This window comes from Schistocerca nitens, chromosome 2 (genome assembly GCF_023898315.1).
Source record: "Schistocerca nitens isolate TAMUIC-IGC-003100 chromosome 2, iqSchNite1.1, whole genome shotgun sequence".
In the NCBI taxonomy this organism is placed as follows: Eukaryota; Metazoa; Arthropoda; class Insecta; order Orthoptera; family Acrididae; genus Schistocerca; species Schistocerca nitens.
The window spans coordinates 45,538,199-45,555,263 of NC_064615.1; the positions used below are offsets into that span (position 1 = coordinate 45,538,199).

General features: G+C 44.5%; 1 protein-coding gene across 1 annotated transcript in view; it reads right to left on the reverse strand.

Moving 5' to 3' along the window:
* The window catches only part of LOC126234828 (reversion-inducing cysteine-rich protein with Kazal motifs), a 383,413-nt gene that overhangs the window by 89,014 nt on the left and 277,334 nt on the right, over positions 1–17,065 (reverse strand). Inside the window, exons 3-5 of the mRNA XM_049943570.1 lie at positions 15,799–15,882; positions 9,754–9,790; positions 2,761–2,924 (exon numbers count right to left, since the gene is read on the reverse strand). Coding sequence (XP_049799527.1) covers positions 2,761–2,924; positions 9,754–9,790; positions 15,799–15,882 — 285 coding nt within the window. The remainder of the gene's footprint in view (positions 1–2,760; positions 2,925–9,753; positions 9,791–15,798; positions 15,883–17,065) is intronic.

Consider the following 17,065-nt stretch of genomic DNA (forward strand, 5'->3'; position numbering starts at 1 on the left):
TCGGAGACTATAGCTGCGGTTACCCTAGACGCTGCATCACAGACAGGAGCGCCTGCGATGGTGTACTCAACGATGGACCTGGGTGCACCAATGGCAAAACGTCATTTTTTCGGACGAATGCAGGTTCCGCTTACAGCATCACGATGGTGGCATCCGTGTTTGGCGACATCGCGGTGAACGCACATTGGAAGCGTGTATTCGTCATCGCCATACTGGCGTATGGTATGGGGTACCATTGGTTACACGTCTCGGTCACCTATTGTTCGTATTGACGGCTCTTTGAACAGTAGACGTTACTTTTCAGATGTACACTCCTGGAAATTGAAATAAGAACACCGTGAATTCATTGTCCCAGGAAGGGGAAACTTTATTGACACATTCCTGGGGTCAGATACATCACATGATCACACTGACAGAACCACAGGCACATAGACACAGGCAACAGAGCATGCACAATGTCAGCACTAGTACAGTGTATATCCACCTTTCGCAGCAATGCAGGCTGCTATTCTCCCATGGAGACGATCGTAGAGATGCTGGATGTAGTCCTGTGGAACGGCTTGCCATGCCATTTCCACCTGGCGCCTCAGTTGGACCAGCGTTCGTGCTGGACGTGCAGACCGCGTGAGACGACGCTTCATACAGTCCCAAACATGCTCAATGGGGAACAGATCCGGAGATCTTGCTGGCCAGGGTAGTTGACTTACACCTTCTAGAGCACGTTGGGTGGCACGGGATACATGCGGACGTGCATTGTCCTGTTGGAACAGCAAGTTCCCTTGCCGGTCTAGGAATGGTAGAACGATGGGTTCGATGACGGTTTGGATGTACCGTGCACTATTCAGTGTCCCCTCGACGATCACCAGTGGTGTACGGCCAGTGTAGGAGATCGCTCCCCACACCATGATGCCGGGTGTTGGCCCTGTGTGCCTCGGTCGTATGCAGTCCTGATTGTGGCGCTCACCTGCACGGCGCCAAACACGCATACGACCATCATTGGCACCAAGGCAGAAGCGACTCTCATCGCTGAAGACGACACGTCTCCATTCGTCCCTCCATTCACGCCTGTCGCGACACCACTGGAGGCGGGCTGCACGATGTTGGGGCGTGAGCGGAAGACGGCCTAACGGTGTGCGGGACCGTAGCCCAGCTTCATGGAGACGGTTGCGAATGGTCCCCGCCGATACCCCAGGAGCAACAGTGTCCCTAATTTGCTGGGAAGTGGCGGTGCGGTCCCCTACGGCACTGCGTAGGATCCTACGGTCTTGGCGTGCATCCGTGCGTCGCTGCGGTCCGGTCCCAGGTCGACGGGCACGTGCACCTTCCGCCGACCACTGGCGACAACATCGATGTACTGTGGAGACCTCACGCCCCACGTGTTGAGCAATTCGGCGGTACGCCCACCCGGCCTCCCGCATGCCCACTATACGCCCTCGCTCAAAGTCCGTCAACTGCACATACGGTTCACGTCCACGCTGTCGCGGCATGCTACCAGTGTTAAAGACTGCGATGGAGCTCCGTATGCCACGGCAAACTGGCTGACACTGACGGCGGCGGTGCACAAATGCTGCGCAGCTAGCGCCATTCGACGGCCAACACCGCGGTTCCTGGTGTGTCCGCTGTGCCGTGCGTGTGATCATTGCTTGAACAGCCCTCTCGCAGTTTCCGGAGCAAGTATGGTGGGTCTGACACACCGGTGTCAATGTGTTCTTTTTTCCATTTCCAGGAGTGTATTACAACCCTTGGCTCTACCCTTCATTCGATCAAATAGTTCAAATGGCTCCGAGCACTATGGGACTCAACTTCTGAGGTCATTAGTCCCCTAGAACTTAGGACTAGTTAAACCTAACTAACCTAAGGACATCACACACGTCCATGCCCGAGGCAGGATTCGAACCTGCGACCGTAGCGGTCTCGCGGTTCCAGACTGCAGCATCTAGAACCACACGGCCACTTCGGCCGGCTTCATTCGATCCCTGCGAATCCCTACATTTAAGCAGGATAATGCACGACCGAATGTTGCAGGTCCTGTACGGGCCTTTCTGGATACAGAAAATGTTCGTCTGCTGCCCTGGCCACTACATTATGCAGATCTCTCACTAATTGAAAAGTGTGGTCAATGGTGGCCGAGCAACTGGCTCGCCACAATACGCCAGTAACTACTCTTGATGAACTGTGGTATCGTGTTGAAGCTGCATGGGCATTTGTACGTGTACACGCCATCCAAGCTCTGTATGACTCAATGCCCATGCGTATCAAGTCCGTTATTACGGCCGGAGGTTGTTGTTCTGGGTACTGCTTTCTCAGGATCTATGCACCCAAATTGCGTGAAAATGTAATCACATGTGAGTTCTAGTATAATATATTTGTCCAGTGAATACCCGTTTATCAGCTGCATTTCGTCTTGGTGTAGCAATTTTAATGGCCAGTAGTGTATTTGGAAAAGAGGTCGAAAAGTAGCAGTCAACAACCCTCTATATCTACAGGGTCTAATCACGTATGGACGACTTCAGCTGGATATGATATACCTAAAGAAACTAGTAGTCACCGGATTCAGGACAGTATTAAAGCTTTGAGGCCATGTTACAAGGTATTTGCGTTATATTTCTCCCGGGGGGGGGGGGGTAACAAATTTTTTAGTCCAGTGTTTACATAAGTGTATGTGACACTTGTCACGGGATCGGACAGTTGCTGGCGTGCAGCTGTACATTATTGTGCAGTTATGCAGCAGAGAGTGACTGTGGCGAGACGCATGAGTACCTTCTGGATGTCGAGGCAGGAGTAGAAGGAGATCTCGTCGCTGTAGCGGCAGGCAGCGGTGACGTCAGCGCGGGAGGAGGCGGCCAGGCAGGCCTGCTGGCAGAGCGGCGACTGCGGAAGCGCGCAGCAGCTGCGACCCGGCCACTGGTCCGCGCGGCGCGCCTCTGTCCGGCAACAGGTGTTCTCTTGTTTAGTGTCATTCATCCCCCTCGCCCTGTATGGGCGGCATGTTAAGTGTATTGACAAGATGAAGAAAGCACTAAGTTAAAAGCTGAGATATTTACAGTAAATTCTTAAAAAATAGTAGAGCTAACATTAATGTAACGTTTAATATGAGAGAACTCGATTTTCTTCGTTTTTAATTTAAAACTATAATAACAAAAAAGTAAAACGAAAACAAAAAGAATATATTTAAAACATTTAAAACACGATATAGAACACTGATCTTAAAAAGAAGCTTGGAAGAGATGCCCTGGGAATTTTTGTTGTTGAGGAGAAAAAGCGCAGGGTGTTGAATACGGTAGAAGGGTGAGAGTATAAGTTTGAAGGACTGATGGGTAGTATCGATGGAGAAAGTGTATATGGAAGATAGGAAGGAACGGTTACATGAAAGAGAAGGAAACGCCATAATCTCGACAGAGAAAGAGAATATGAAAGACAGAAAGGGAAGGTTACATGAGAGTGTCCGTAAGGCTATGATGTGAAGGCAAAAACAGGATAGGGAAAGCTCTCATGAGATGGGATTTTGAGGGGAGGGGGGGGGGGCGGCATATAGTCTGTAGGATGGGTAAATGTCGGGGCGTTTGAGGATGGTGAAGTTTGTTCGAAAGTGTTCAGTATGAGTGAGGAGAGGTGAGAATTTGATGAGATAATAAGAAGGAGATAGAAGATAAAAGCATGTGGAGGGCGAAGCGGTGTGCATGAAGTTCAAGGAAATAGATGGACTAATAGAACTTAGGTGGAACAGATATCCCTGCAAGATTCGCATAGGAGAGATGTGTTCGGAAAAAGGCTATTTAGGTTTGGAAGATACCCAATAACGTACATTCATCCCATTTGTCAAGTCTGTTAACAATAAGCTCATCTCGAAAACAACAGTAACATTCACTAGTATAAAAGTTGAAGAAATAATGAACTACACTATTCTTCACCTGTCCTTAATGTAGCACCCTACTGTGGTACAACGCAATACAAATCTTTAAGCAGTTACCTTTATGTGTACGCGCAGGTGTGTGTGTGCGCGTGTGTGTGTGCTGTGTTTACGAAAGAGAGAGAAAGAAACTGAATAAATTAAGATTAAATCACTGCATGTAAAGAAGAAAAATACATGAGCAGTGCAGCAGAATGGTCAGCATCCTGTCACATTTTCTGCTGAGTAAAAGTACGATAATGTCACGGTGAGAGGTCGCAATGATGACCACGAAACTTTAACAAAAATCAAATCGATGCCAATAGCCAGTAAGAGCGCCCACACAGTGGCACCAAAGGTCAGTGTTACAGACAGCAAGCACTCCGATAAAATAACACATAAGTGGTACAAGTACAAAAAATTAAGTTCTGACACAAATAAACTAAACAACATTCATCGGTGATACAAATTAAGAAACACACGCTTAATTAATGGAATAGCCACATAATACTAAAAAAAATGTGTGTGAAATCTTATGGGACTTAACTGCTAAGGTCATCAGTCCCTAAGCATACACACTACTTAACCTATATTACTCTAAGAACAAACACACACACCCATGCCCGAGGGAGGACTACAACCTCCGCCGGGACCAGCCGCACAGTCCATGACTTCAGCGCCTCAGACCGCTCGGCTAATCCGGCGCGGCCATAATGCTAAAGATCCCCAACTTGTTGAGAGACGACACTACAGTTCTTATCATATAGCAACAACTTTCAGTAGTACAATGAGAACGGGATTCAGCATTCTTCGTAGCACTTTTTGGTACATTTTACAGTACGTGTCAACTGCATGCTCTCCACTCGCCTTTTTCCTCCGCTTTTCCCTTAATACACTTGTAGCTTTTCAACGTCATTCCGTGTTCCAACTTTTATTTTTATCCCCCCCCCCCCTCTCTCTCTCTCTCTTCTCTGCGATATTGCCTTCAAGGACGCCTTGTTACCAGCAGTTCCTGCGACGTATACGTCCCAGCCGTTTTCCTCACTGTCGTCATTTCCGCCAGTTCTATTTTCTCCACTATTCTTGGAAGTACGCTTTCACATCGTGACTACAGGCAAGAACATCGATTTCAGGAATGTTATTGTGGAAACTTTCATATCAGCGCACACACCGCTGCAGAGTGAAAATCTCATTCTGGAAACGTTGTTGTCCGTAAACTACAGCTTCACCATATGCTGCTTTATGAAAGCGGACACCGTCATGCTGATACAATCATCGTCTGAGAACTATCCCTCTACTATACGCACTACACAATGCTGTAAATGTGTTCATGTGCTTCGGTATTAAGTTTTTTTTTTTTTTTAAGCACGCTAAACGGACAACATCCTAACAACGGAGGCCTCCCATCCCGTAACACTAAGCCCTCTGTACTTCACTGTTGGCATTACTCATTATGGCATGCAATGCTCACCATACGTTCGCCAAACCTTAAACCTTCCATCGAATTGCTACATGGTATCGCGTGATCCACTACTCCAAATGACTCGTTTCCAGTCACCTATCGTCCAGCGGCCGTCACTCTTTATACCACACCAAGCATCGCTTACACCATAGAAACACGTAGCTTACGAGGAGCTGCTCAACCATTCCTTGCAACACCCTAACCATAGTTATTATGCCGGCCGGACGGCTGCTAGCACTTCGGAACTCAAGAACGATTCCTTCCTCTGATTTCATGCGATTTTATACCGCCACCTTGCCCAGTGCTCGATGCTCCCTGACTGTCAATACATGAGTTGTGCCTGGTCTCGGTTTAACTATCGCTGTTCCTCCGCGTGCCCACTTCAAAATTGGCACCTGCAGAAGCGTTGAAATTCTCCTAATGCATCTGTTACGTGACATCCTATGAATAGTTCACGTTCGAAGTCATTGGGCTCTCCCGAAAGACCAATTGTACTGTTACTGCTGCTCTACCGACAACAAAATATCCCCCGTCTCCTTTTATGCTGGCGTCCACCTCTCATGCCATCTAGTGGTCAATTCCATATTACACACAGATATCTGGATACTTTAGATAGCACAGTGTATTTCCTCGTTCGTCATTCTTCAAGCCACTTCCCTTTTAAATTGTTTCTCCCCAACCGCATTTCACAATTACCCAAGTGTTTGTTACTGTTTTGGACTAGCCATGATTCCCTGCCATACGGCGCTACATTCCAGACCAAAAATTTGACGAAGTATTCCTGATACTTCGGTATCGGTAACTGAGATGCTTGAAGCTGTCGATAGCAGACCTCGGCTTGCATCGGTGAGGCGATAATGACGTGGCGTGTGATGTCACCTGTGCACTAACAGTAGTAGAACACTATCGGTATTTGCCGTTGTTGTTGTTGTTGTTGTGGTCTTCAGTCCAGAGACTGGTTTGATGCAGCTCTCCATGCTACTCTATCCTGTGCAAGCGTCTTCATCTCCCAGTACTTACTGCAACCTACGTCCTTCTGAATCTGCTTACTGTTGGTTGGTTTGGGGAAGGAGACCAGACAGCGTGGTCATCGGTCTCATCGGATTAGGGAATGATGGGGAAGGAAGTCGGCCGTGCCTTTGTAGAGGAACCATCCCGGCATTTGCCTGGAGTGATTTAGGGAAATCACGGAAAACCTAAATCAGGATGGCCGGACGCGGGATTGAACCCTGCTTACTGTATTCATCTATTAGTCTCCCTCTACGACTTTTACCCTCCACGCCGCCCTCCATTATTAAACTGGTGATCCCTTGATGCCTCAGAACATGTCCTACCAACCGATCCCTTCTTCTTGTCAAGTTGTTCCACAAACTCCTCTTCCTCCCTATTCTATTCAGTGCCTCCTCATTAGTTGTGTGATCTACCCATCTAATCTGCAGCATTCTCCTGTAGCACCACATTTCCAAAGCTTCTATTCTCTTCTTGCCTAAACTGTATATCGTTCATGTTTCACTTACATACATGGCTACACTCCATACAAATACTTCAAGAAACGTTTTCCTGACACTTAAATCTATACTCTATGTTAGCAAATTTCTCTTCTTCAGAATCGCTTTCCTTGCCATTGCCAGTCTACATTTTATATCCTCTCTACTTCGGCCATCATCAGATTATGCTTATATACTACCTTTTAGAATGTAGATTGTAGACTGTAGCATAACCCAAAGTTTACGTTAAGTTAGAAGGTAATAGTTAGGTTACATGTTGAGGAAACCAATTAACATGAATATGATACCACCAACTGTGGGGACGAATGCCCATTTATCTGCATCGTATCCCGAGGTCTATTTCAGGTTGAAAGGTAACACAGTGGCTATGAACGGGCGAAGCCAACTTCGTGTTCATGAGAATAATTATAATTCTTGTTAGAGCACACATTTTTCATGATTTGGATTCAGATGAGTAATTTATGTCCGCCATTTTATTGATAGGTGAAAACAGATGCGTACTATGAAGAGGATTCAGTATTTCCCAGTAACTCAAAGAGAAATAAGAAAGCATTAATACTGACTGTGTTGTGTCCCAGGTATAAACTATCGAATGGGAAGTCGGAATCAATTACAGCTTCGAAGATTTATTCTGAAAGCAAGATGAAACATAACTCAGCGTAATCACTAGTGTGCAGGTCCGCAGCCAAAGTTCATCTCCCGTAAACACTACCACAGTAACAGCGTTGCGACTGAGAGGAGACTTGCTCCATTCTCCAGGAGGCCCATCAGATGACACCGCTTCCAGGCTGTGACGACGCGACTTAATCACTTGGGGCTGAAACCGTCAACTCCAGTCGTATCACTGCTGCTTCTCTTGTGACGCCCCCACTGTGTGCACGTTGAAATATGCCACGCGACTGCCAAATCAAATGTCTCCAACCACTATGGGACTTAACATCTGAAGTCATCAGTCCCCTAGTCTTAGAACTACTAAAGCCTAACTAACCTAAGGACATCACACGCATCCATGCCCGAGGCAGAATTCGAACCTGCGACCGTAGCAGGAGCTCAGTTCCGGACTGAAGCGCCTACAACCGCTCGGTCACAGCGGCCGGTGTGCTACTGCCACTGGAGCGTTGGCACACGGTGATCGAGAAGGCGGTGGCCGTGTCTTACTTTAGTGCCCCCCCCCCCTCGCCTTTGTGAACGCACTCAATAATACAAACACCGGTAGCCGATCACTGCCAAGTTGCGTACAAGGTTTTCATACATGTCAAGATAAATCTGCGCGCCAAACCGACGCTGTGGAACGTTACGTTCTCTCACTTGCGCTACCCGAACATGTTTTGCGGCCTCCTCAGAACTGAACCTACAATATTGCCAACCAATGTGTATTAAGATGAAACTACGAGATCGCTAGAAACATTTCGTTAAAAGTTCCTTCCGATGACAACTTCCTTTATGTTTGGGACTCGATTATAAACTAAGGACTGAAGTTTCGTCAACAGTTGTGGAGAACAGATTACGAGACTACGACCGTGTGTCTGAAGAATATACGGTGCGCCTCTGCATACGCAATCGCTGTATCTACTTTAGTTTCTCATTACTGTAATAAGCATAACCAACACTCAGAAAAAATATCTCGACGTGGAACATCTCACCTTGTATCTATAATTTGTAGTAACCGAAGTATCTGAGCAAAGTACGGTTTCTTTTAAATACCAGGTGTCCCTGGAGGAATCATCAATAGTCAAGGAGGTGACAGGAGCGATCATCCTAAGCAACAGACTCTGAAAAGGATATTTTAAGAGCTTTCAGTAGATCACATTTGATTAGCTGTCTCGAAGATAAAGATGTGCTCATGGTTCTTGAAGTATGTATTTTAGAGCCCATGTTTACCTGACCTTTTTGCTTCGAAAGGTTGTTCCTGTGATACGCCTGAATAGTGACCATTCCTCCTGGGACACCATGTATAATTATGTATTTTTAACGGCATTCGTCAGATGTAGATGTGAGAGATAGTGGGTTACTTGCAGTAAGGAAAAAACTGAGTGGCCAAAAGTCATGGCAAGGCACTGTGACACGAATTGGTATTGGATGTTGAACCCTATGCGACATATTTATCCAGTACTTTCCTGGCAGAACTCGGTTCCTGAGGCCCTGCATTCAGTTCGGTGGCCTGTTGCCCGCTCCTTTGCGGAGTGCACGCCGAACACTTGTGGTCGTACTATGCAGCGGTTTACGCGTGTGGAAATACCGGCTGGGAGACGTTGTAGGCTTACAATAGACATTGTTGACATTGGAAACCGTACTATTGAAACTTTTATGATATTCTGTCACCCATGGGTCCTGCACCAATTATCAGTCCTCGTTGAAAGCCGGTTAACTCGCAGCCGACTGCCATGTTCACTACACATCTGTCTGTAAGCCACTGTTCAGTTTATTTCGAACAAGTAGTTTTCCACTGACAAACAGGACACCATAATTTTCACCTCCACTGTCAGGTGCAAACAGCACTGCGCCGTCACACTTCTACACGACATGTGATATCTTGCCCAATCATTTCTTCGAAATGTGTAACTCCAAACTCTGCCACCCGACTTGTCATTTAAAAAGCTATAGTGAGATCTGAATAAAACACATCATACAATTTAAATTAAAAAAGGACATTATTTCAATATCTTTGTAGAAAAAGTAGCAAAACATTAAAAATCTTATCTAACTGAGAATTTCTGCTTATCAAAAACGTTCTTACTATATTCTGAACAATTTTCGAACTATAAGCAGTTTCCACGTCACGTAGAACACACTGCTACAGGAAAAATTATTCACATTTTGTTTAGTGACTTCTACACTGGTTTCTCTTTCATTAAATGATTTATAACAGGGATGACACGTAGTGCAAGACTCACCTTCGAATGTCCTGTTAAGGCACTCCCAGAAATGATCCTGAAAACGAAAATAACATCTATTACACAACAAAAAGGATTTTGCACTTCTTATTTGATCAATTGTGTGTCATCAAGTTGCGTAAAATTACAATTTCTGCAGTTTCTGCACATGTATGAAATCAAATATGTTATATGTCTGAGATTTGGCTGAATTCCAGACTTTAAAGACTTATGTTACGTATCACTTATTAAAGATTCTCTTCCTGATTATTGATTAATCAAGTGTCAGCAGATTTAAAAGTTCTGGAGACTTTCGTTTTGGCTGTTATGTGAATGTAAAGTATAATTAGGCTTTTTTCCCATTGTTATTTACGTTCTGGAAAAGTTTCACAAAGTACATAACTCTATGTTTGATCCAGTAACTAAACTGTTTTGTTGTGTCATCAAATCACAGTCTGACGGGCAAGTGTTTGATATAATAGGACTGCTGAGTTTTTTTCAATTCCACCGTCTAAATCAGCCATGGACGGATTAACTGAAATAAGGGAATAAAAATGTGTTTTGATGTCTGTTAGTAGGTGTACGCTACACGTCATAACATTACTGTATGTGCAGTACTTTTCTGCAATGTATCGATGGCCTGTTACATATCACGAAAACGGAATAGAAAAATGGAATGAAAATTAGAGAATGCCAGAGATTCAAGAAACTGTAAACACTTGCAGAAATGGGCACAAAATTTATTCACATAAAAACTAAGGTTAAACTATCGCCCAACTTAGAAATCTGTAAATTATGTGGCATAGCGTCACTTTCACAGTGTCAATTTAATGACTAATAATTCTAATAAACAGGACAAGATAACACTAACTGTAGATGGCGCTGAGGTAAGTAGTTTAATGCAAGACACAAGGGGTGGCACATGTCGGGAAACACCCAAAAGTTGGATGACAAACTTTGAACATGCAAAGTCTCGAGATGACGTATTTAGCCGTACGTGCAGTGACTGAACTTATTGGTCTGTCGCACCTAATCATACCAACACAAGTCAAGTATTCACGTTGGTGTGGCTCTGGGCCTATGTGCACAACTATAGGGCGTTAGGATCAGGGCTGGTAGCCCATTTTTCATTGGATTGGACAACTAGGTGTTTAAATTGAAACAATATTTACTACGTAATTTACTGGTCTAGCGGCCCCCTCTAGTCTTTTTGTAAAGTGCAGCTGTAGTTGTTGTGGTCTTCAGTCCTGAGACTGATTTGATGCAGCTCTCCATGCTACTCTATCCTGTGCAAGCTTCTTCATCTCCCAGTACCTACTGCAGCCTACATCCTTCTGAATCTGCTTAGTGTATTCATCTCTTGGTCTCCCTATACGATTTTTACCCTCCACGCTGCCCTCCAGAACCAAATTGGTGATCCCTTGATGCCTCAGAACATGTCCTACCAACCGATTCCTTCTTCTAGTCAAGTTGTGCCACAAACTCCTCTTCTACACAATTCTATTCAATACCTCCTCATTAGTTATGTGATCTACCCATCTAATCTTCAGCATTCTTCTGTAGCACCACATTTCGAAAGCTTCTATTCTCTTCTTGTCCAAACTATTTATCGTCCATGTTTCACTTCCATACATGGCTACACTCCAAACAAATAATTTCAGAAATGAATTCCTGACACTTAAATCAATACTCGATGTTAACAATTTTCTCTTCTCCACAAACGCTTTCCTTGCCATTGCCAGTCTACATTTTATATCCTCTCTACTTCCACCATCATCAGTTATTTTGCTCCCCAAATAGCAAAACTCCTTTACTACTTTCAGTGTCTCATTTCCTAATCTAATTCCCTCAGCATCACCCGATTTAATTCGACTACAGTCCATTATTCTCGTTTTGCTTTTGTTGATGTTCATCTTATACCCTCCTTTCAAGACACTGTCCAGTCCGTTCAACTGCTCCTCCAAGTCCTTTGCTGTCTCTGACAGAATTACAATGTCATCGGCAAACCTCAAAGATTTTATTTCTTCTCCATGGATTTTAATACCTACTCCTAACTTTCCTAACTTTTCTTCCGTTTCCTTTACTGCTTGCTCAATATACAGATTGAATAGCATCGGGGGGAGGCTTCAACCCTGTCTCACTCCCTTCCCAACCACTGCTTCCCTGTCATGTCCCTCGACTCTTATAACTGCCATCTGGTTTCTGTACAAATTGTAAATAGCCGTTCGCTCCCTGTGTTTTACCCCTTCCACCTTCAGAATTTGAAAGAGAGTATTCCAGCCAATATTGTCAAAAGCTTTCTCTAAGTCTGCAAATGCTAGAAACGTAGGTTTGCCTTTCCTTAATCTTTCTTCTAAGATAAGTCGTAGGGTCAGTACTGCCTCACGTGTTCCAATATTTCTACGGAATCCAAACTGATCTTCCCCGAGGTCAGCTTCTACCAGTTTTTCCATTCGTCTGTAAAGAATTCTTGTTAGTATTTTGCAGCTGTGACTTATTAAACTGACTGTTCGGTAATTTTCACATGTCAACACCTGCTTTCTTTGGGATTGGAATTTCTATATTCTTCTTGAAGTCTGAGGGAATTTCGCCTGTCTCATACATCTTGCTCACCAGATGATAGAGTTTTGTTAGGCCTGGCTCTCCCAAGGCTGTCAGTAGTTCTAATGGAATGTTGTGTACTCCTGGGGCCTTGTTTCGACTTAGGTCTTTCAGTGCTCTGTCAAACTCTTCACGCAGTATCATATCTTCCATTTCCATAATATTGTCCTCAAGAACATCACCCCTGTATAGACCCTCTATATACTCCTTCCACCTTTCTGCTTTCCCTTCTTTGCTTAGAACTGGGTTCCCATCTGAACTCTTGATATTCATGCAAGTGGTTCTCATTTGTCCAAAGGTCTCTTTAATTTTCCTGTAGGCAGTATCTATCTTACCCCTAGTGAGATAAGCCTCTACATACATACATTTGTCCTCTAGGCATCCCTGCTTAGCCATTTTGCACTTCCTGTCGATCTCATTTTTGAGACGTTTGTATTCCTTTTTGCCTGCTTCACTTACTGCATTTTTGTATTTTCTCCTTTCATCAATTAAATTCAGTATCTCTTCTGTTACCCAAGGGTTTCTACTAGCCCTCGTCTTTTTACCTACTTGATCCTCTGCTGCCTTCACTATTTCATTCCTCAAAGCTACCCATTCCTCTTCTACTGTATTTCTTTCCTCCATTCCTGTCCACTGTTCCCTTATGTTCTCCCTGGAACTCTGTACAACCTCTGCTTCTTTCAGTTTATCCAGGTCCCATCTCCTTAAATTCCCACCTTTTTGCAGTTTCTTCAGTTTTAATCTACAGTTCACAACCAATAGATTCTGGTCAGAGTCCACATCTGCCCCTGGAAATGTCTTACAATTTAAAACCTGGTTCCTAAATCTCTGTCTTACCATTATGTAATCTATCTGAAACCTTTTAGTATCGCCAGGGTTCTTCCATGTATACAACCTTCTTTCATGATTCTTGAACCAAGTGTTAGCTATGATTAAGATATGCAAAATTGTACCAGGCGGCTTCCTCTTTCATTTCTTACCCCCAATCCATATTCACCTACTACGTTTCCTTCTCTTCCTTTTCCTACTGTCGAATTTCAGTCATCCATGACTATTAAATTTTCGTCTCCCTTCACTACCTGAATAATTTCTTTTATCTCATCATACATTTTTTCAATTTCTTCGTCATCTGCAGAGCTAGTTGGCATATAAACTTGTACTACAGTAGTAGGCGTTGGTTTCGTGTCTATCTTGGCCACAATAATGCGTTCACTATGCTGTTTGTAGTAGCTTACCCGCACTCCTATTTTTTTATTCATTATTAAACCTACTTCTGCATTACCCCTATTTGATTTTGTATTCACCTGACCAAAAGTCTTGTTCCTCCTGCCACCGAACTTCATTAATTCCCACTATATCTAACTTTAACTTATCCATTTCCCTTTTTAAATTTTCTAACCTACCTGCTCGATTAAGGGATCTGACATTCCACGCTCCGATCCGTAGAACGCCAGTTTTCTTTCTCTTGAGTAGTCCCCATCCGGAGATCCGAATGGGGGACTATTTTACCTTCGGAATATTTTACCCAAGACGACGCCATCATCATTTAATCATACAGTAAAGCTGCATGCCCTCGGGAAAAATTACGGCTGTAGTTTCCCCTTGCTTTCAGCCGTTCGCAGTACCACAACAGCAAGGCCGTTTTGGTTAGTGTTATAGGGCCAGATCAGTCAATCATCCACACTGTTGCCCCTGTAACTACTGAAAAGGCTGCTGCCCCTCTTCAGGAACCACACCTTTGTCTGACCTCTCAACAGATACCCCTTCGTTGTGGTTGCACCTACGGTACGGCTATCTGTATCGTTGAGGCACGCAAGCCTCCCCACCAACGGCAAGGTCCATGGTTCATGGGGGGCAAAGTGCAGTACAACAAGAAATTGGCGTACTGCGTCACAAGTAAATGAGTATACGCTTCCGAACTGCATCGCTACCAGTAAATGGCTTTACTAACTAAAGTCTGTAAACAAAAGAGAAGGGGCAAAAGGAGAGAAACACAAAACAATAACAGCTTTCCCTTGGTTACATAGAGGACTATAATTTTCTGACTTCTACGTTTATAGCAGCGACGTGCGTCACTGCCCCCTACCGGCCCGGGTACGATCGACAAGCCCAACGGCTGCACGTGCGGCGAGGTAAGTCACCTGGTGACGTCATATATTCAATATTCGTCATCCACTTTTAGGGTATTTCCCGACGTTTGTCTCAGAGTAATCTACGTCGCTTTGGGTTTTTTTTAAATGTTAATAAGAATAACCCTGTGTACACAAACGAGAAAGGGCATGAGATTCGCTTTGGAGCATCAGTCTGAAATTTACCAAACTACATTTATCAATCTTTTGAAGATGTTCATTACGTAACTGGTATTAAATGATAAGACTTTCATTCCATTCGGGACTGATGCCCACCATCAACATCAGTATCAGGTAATGGCATGGTAGTATGGCATTTTTGTCCGAGAGTTCCTATCTGGAGTTATTCGTCCGCCTAGTGCAATGACGTGTGACTCCCACGGGCACGAATACACTGTTGGACTCGTTTTAATATTGAAGCAAATAGACCGCGAATGCCATCTTGAGGAGTTTCTTGTCGTACCAGAAACATGCTGTGTCCCTTCATGAAGATTCCTGCCTGGGAGCAGCCATGCCCTATGTATGCCAGATCAAGCACATAAGGATCTGTACGTTGCACAATGGATTTGTGGTGTGAACTGCAGTATCGCTTCTTTCATTATCCTGTAGGAATACATCATTTAGTACCACGGTCATGAAGGGTATGATGACAACAAGGTTTACCATTACTGCCGCTTACTGGTGAGCATTCAACTGCTCGTCAACAATAACTAGATCAGTGCTGTTGTCGTCTCCAGTAGCTTCCCGCATGGTGAGTGCAGGAGCGGTGTGGATCTCGACAGTCGCTGTTTCCTGTGACTTTTCGCCAGGTCATCTAAGGACACGTTGCCACATACAGAAGCGAGACCCATCACTGACCACCACCGAAAACAACTCAACGTCCCATCTGACTGGCTCGAGATTATGCTGGTTTCTGATGTCTGCAGTAGGGTGTCAGCTATAAACGACTCGTGGCAACATGAGATATCCCCCAGCTTCCAGAAATCTGTCCCTGATGATTCGTGGTGAAACTCTGCCAGTAACGACTGCCCGACAGATATCAGAAGACGTGAATCGTCTGCTCACCATAGCCAGTCAAACGAACAAGCCTGCCATCTTCTCGTGGTGTAGTCCTTCTGGGAAGACACGAGCCGTCAATGACTTCCAAGACTTCCAACATTTGAGAAAATGGGAGGGTTAGAGACCACACATGGGTTCCCACTGTCTAGGGCAAGAATCCTTTCCGTTACATCCTTTTCTTTCTTGAAGAATCTAGTGGATCTCTGAAATACTTTCTTGACCACTGCCCCTTCAGCAAGTCCGTATTACGTCAACAATGTTGACCGCGGGCACTCACCAGCTGCTGGGGACACAGCATCCTGACGGCGTCCACGCGTGCCGCTCGCGCCTCCGCGTCCACCGCCATGTCCGCCAGAGACATCTGAAACACACCGGGACGCAAAGATCACTCACTGTCACTGTGGCAAATGCATCGACAAGAAATGAGCTTCAATATTAATCTGTACAAGTCAATACTTTGAAAGCAATGCAAAAGAAAACCTTGTGATCAGGCCCTGAAGGCCACCGAATTGAACGCCGTGTTATCCCCAGCTATTCTGCACCATATACGGTATGGAAGGGCATGGGGTCAGCACACCGCACACTCGGCCGTAGTTGTCGTTCCGACCTTGTAGCTGCTGACTCTCAATCAGGTAGCTCTTCAATTGGCATCACGAGGCTAGGTCCATCTCAACGAGTTAAAATTTCATAGAGTGGCTATAGGTCCGCCATGTTTGAAGCAAATTGAAGTTCTGTCCGCCATGTTTTCATTAGTCAAGTCATTCGTCTGCTGTGTCCCGCCCCCTTGTAACTGCGTTTGACTTACTTGAAATAGCCCATACTAGCTTTATTTTTTCTAAAACAAGCAATAGACAGCAGTGATTTCAGTGTACACTGACAGAAAAAAGGGATGTTTTTGTCGAAATATGGCTAAACTTTTCGATGTAGATAACACTACAAGACAACTCAAATAAGTCTGTCCATCCACTATTACGTTACTTGTTGCCCATAAATTAATGCAATTAGAGCAGGTACCACCAGAATATTACGGTGAAACTTCTAAACATGCTGTGGTTAACTATTAGAAACAGTAACGGGCGCAGAAATGCGATATTTTTGTCGCTGTTTCAAAGTAAACAGTCAAAGCCTCAAAAACCAGTACACTGTGAACGAGAATTTATTTGAAATATGTGTTACATTGCCCAACGGCGAAGCGTTCTTGGGTGGGGTAATTTCACAAATTTTCGTAAGTAGCTGTATGCCTTGGCAGAATAAAAGTGTAGGGTCAGGGCAAATTTCATTATTTGCTGAGAATAATGGCATACTTTAGCACTGCACTGAAGTTCCAATAGCTCCTTCAACAAACCAACTACGTGTTCGCTGTTTAACATATAAGAAACTGAACTACATAGCCTTCTTCTCAAACCAGCAACTGAAGTCTGTAACTGCATTATTCTTCTTTTGTGTCGTACACTAAGTTGCTTCATTTGCTTTATCTGCTTCTTTAGTCGCACATTCTCTGCTTGTACTCTGTTATATTGTGTTTTCAACTTCTTAGGGCTTGG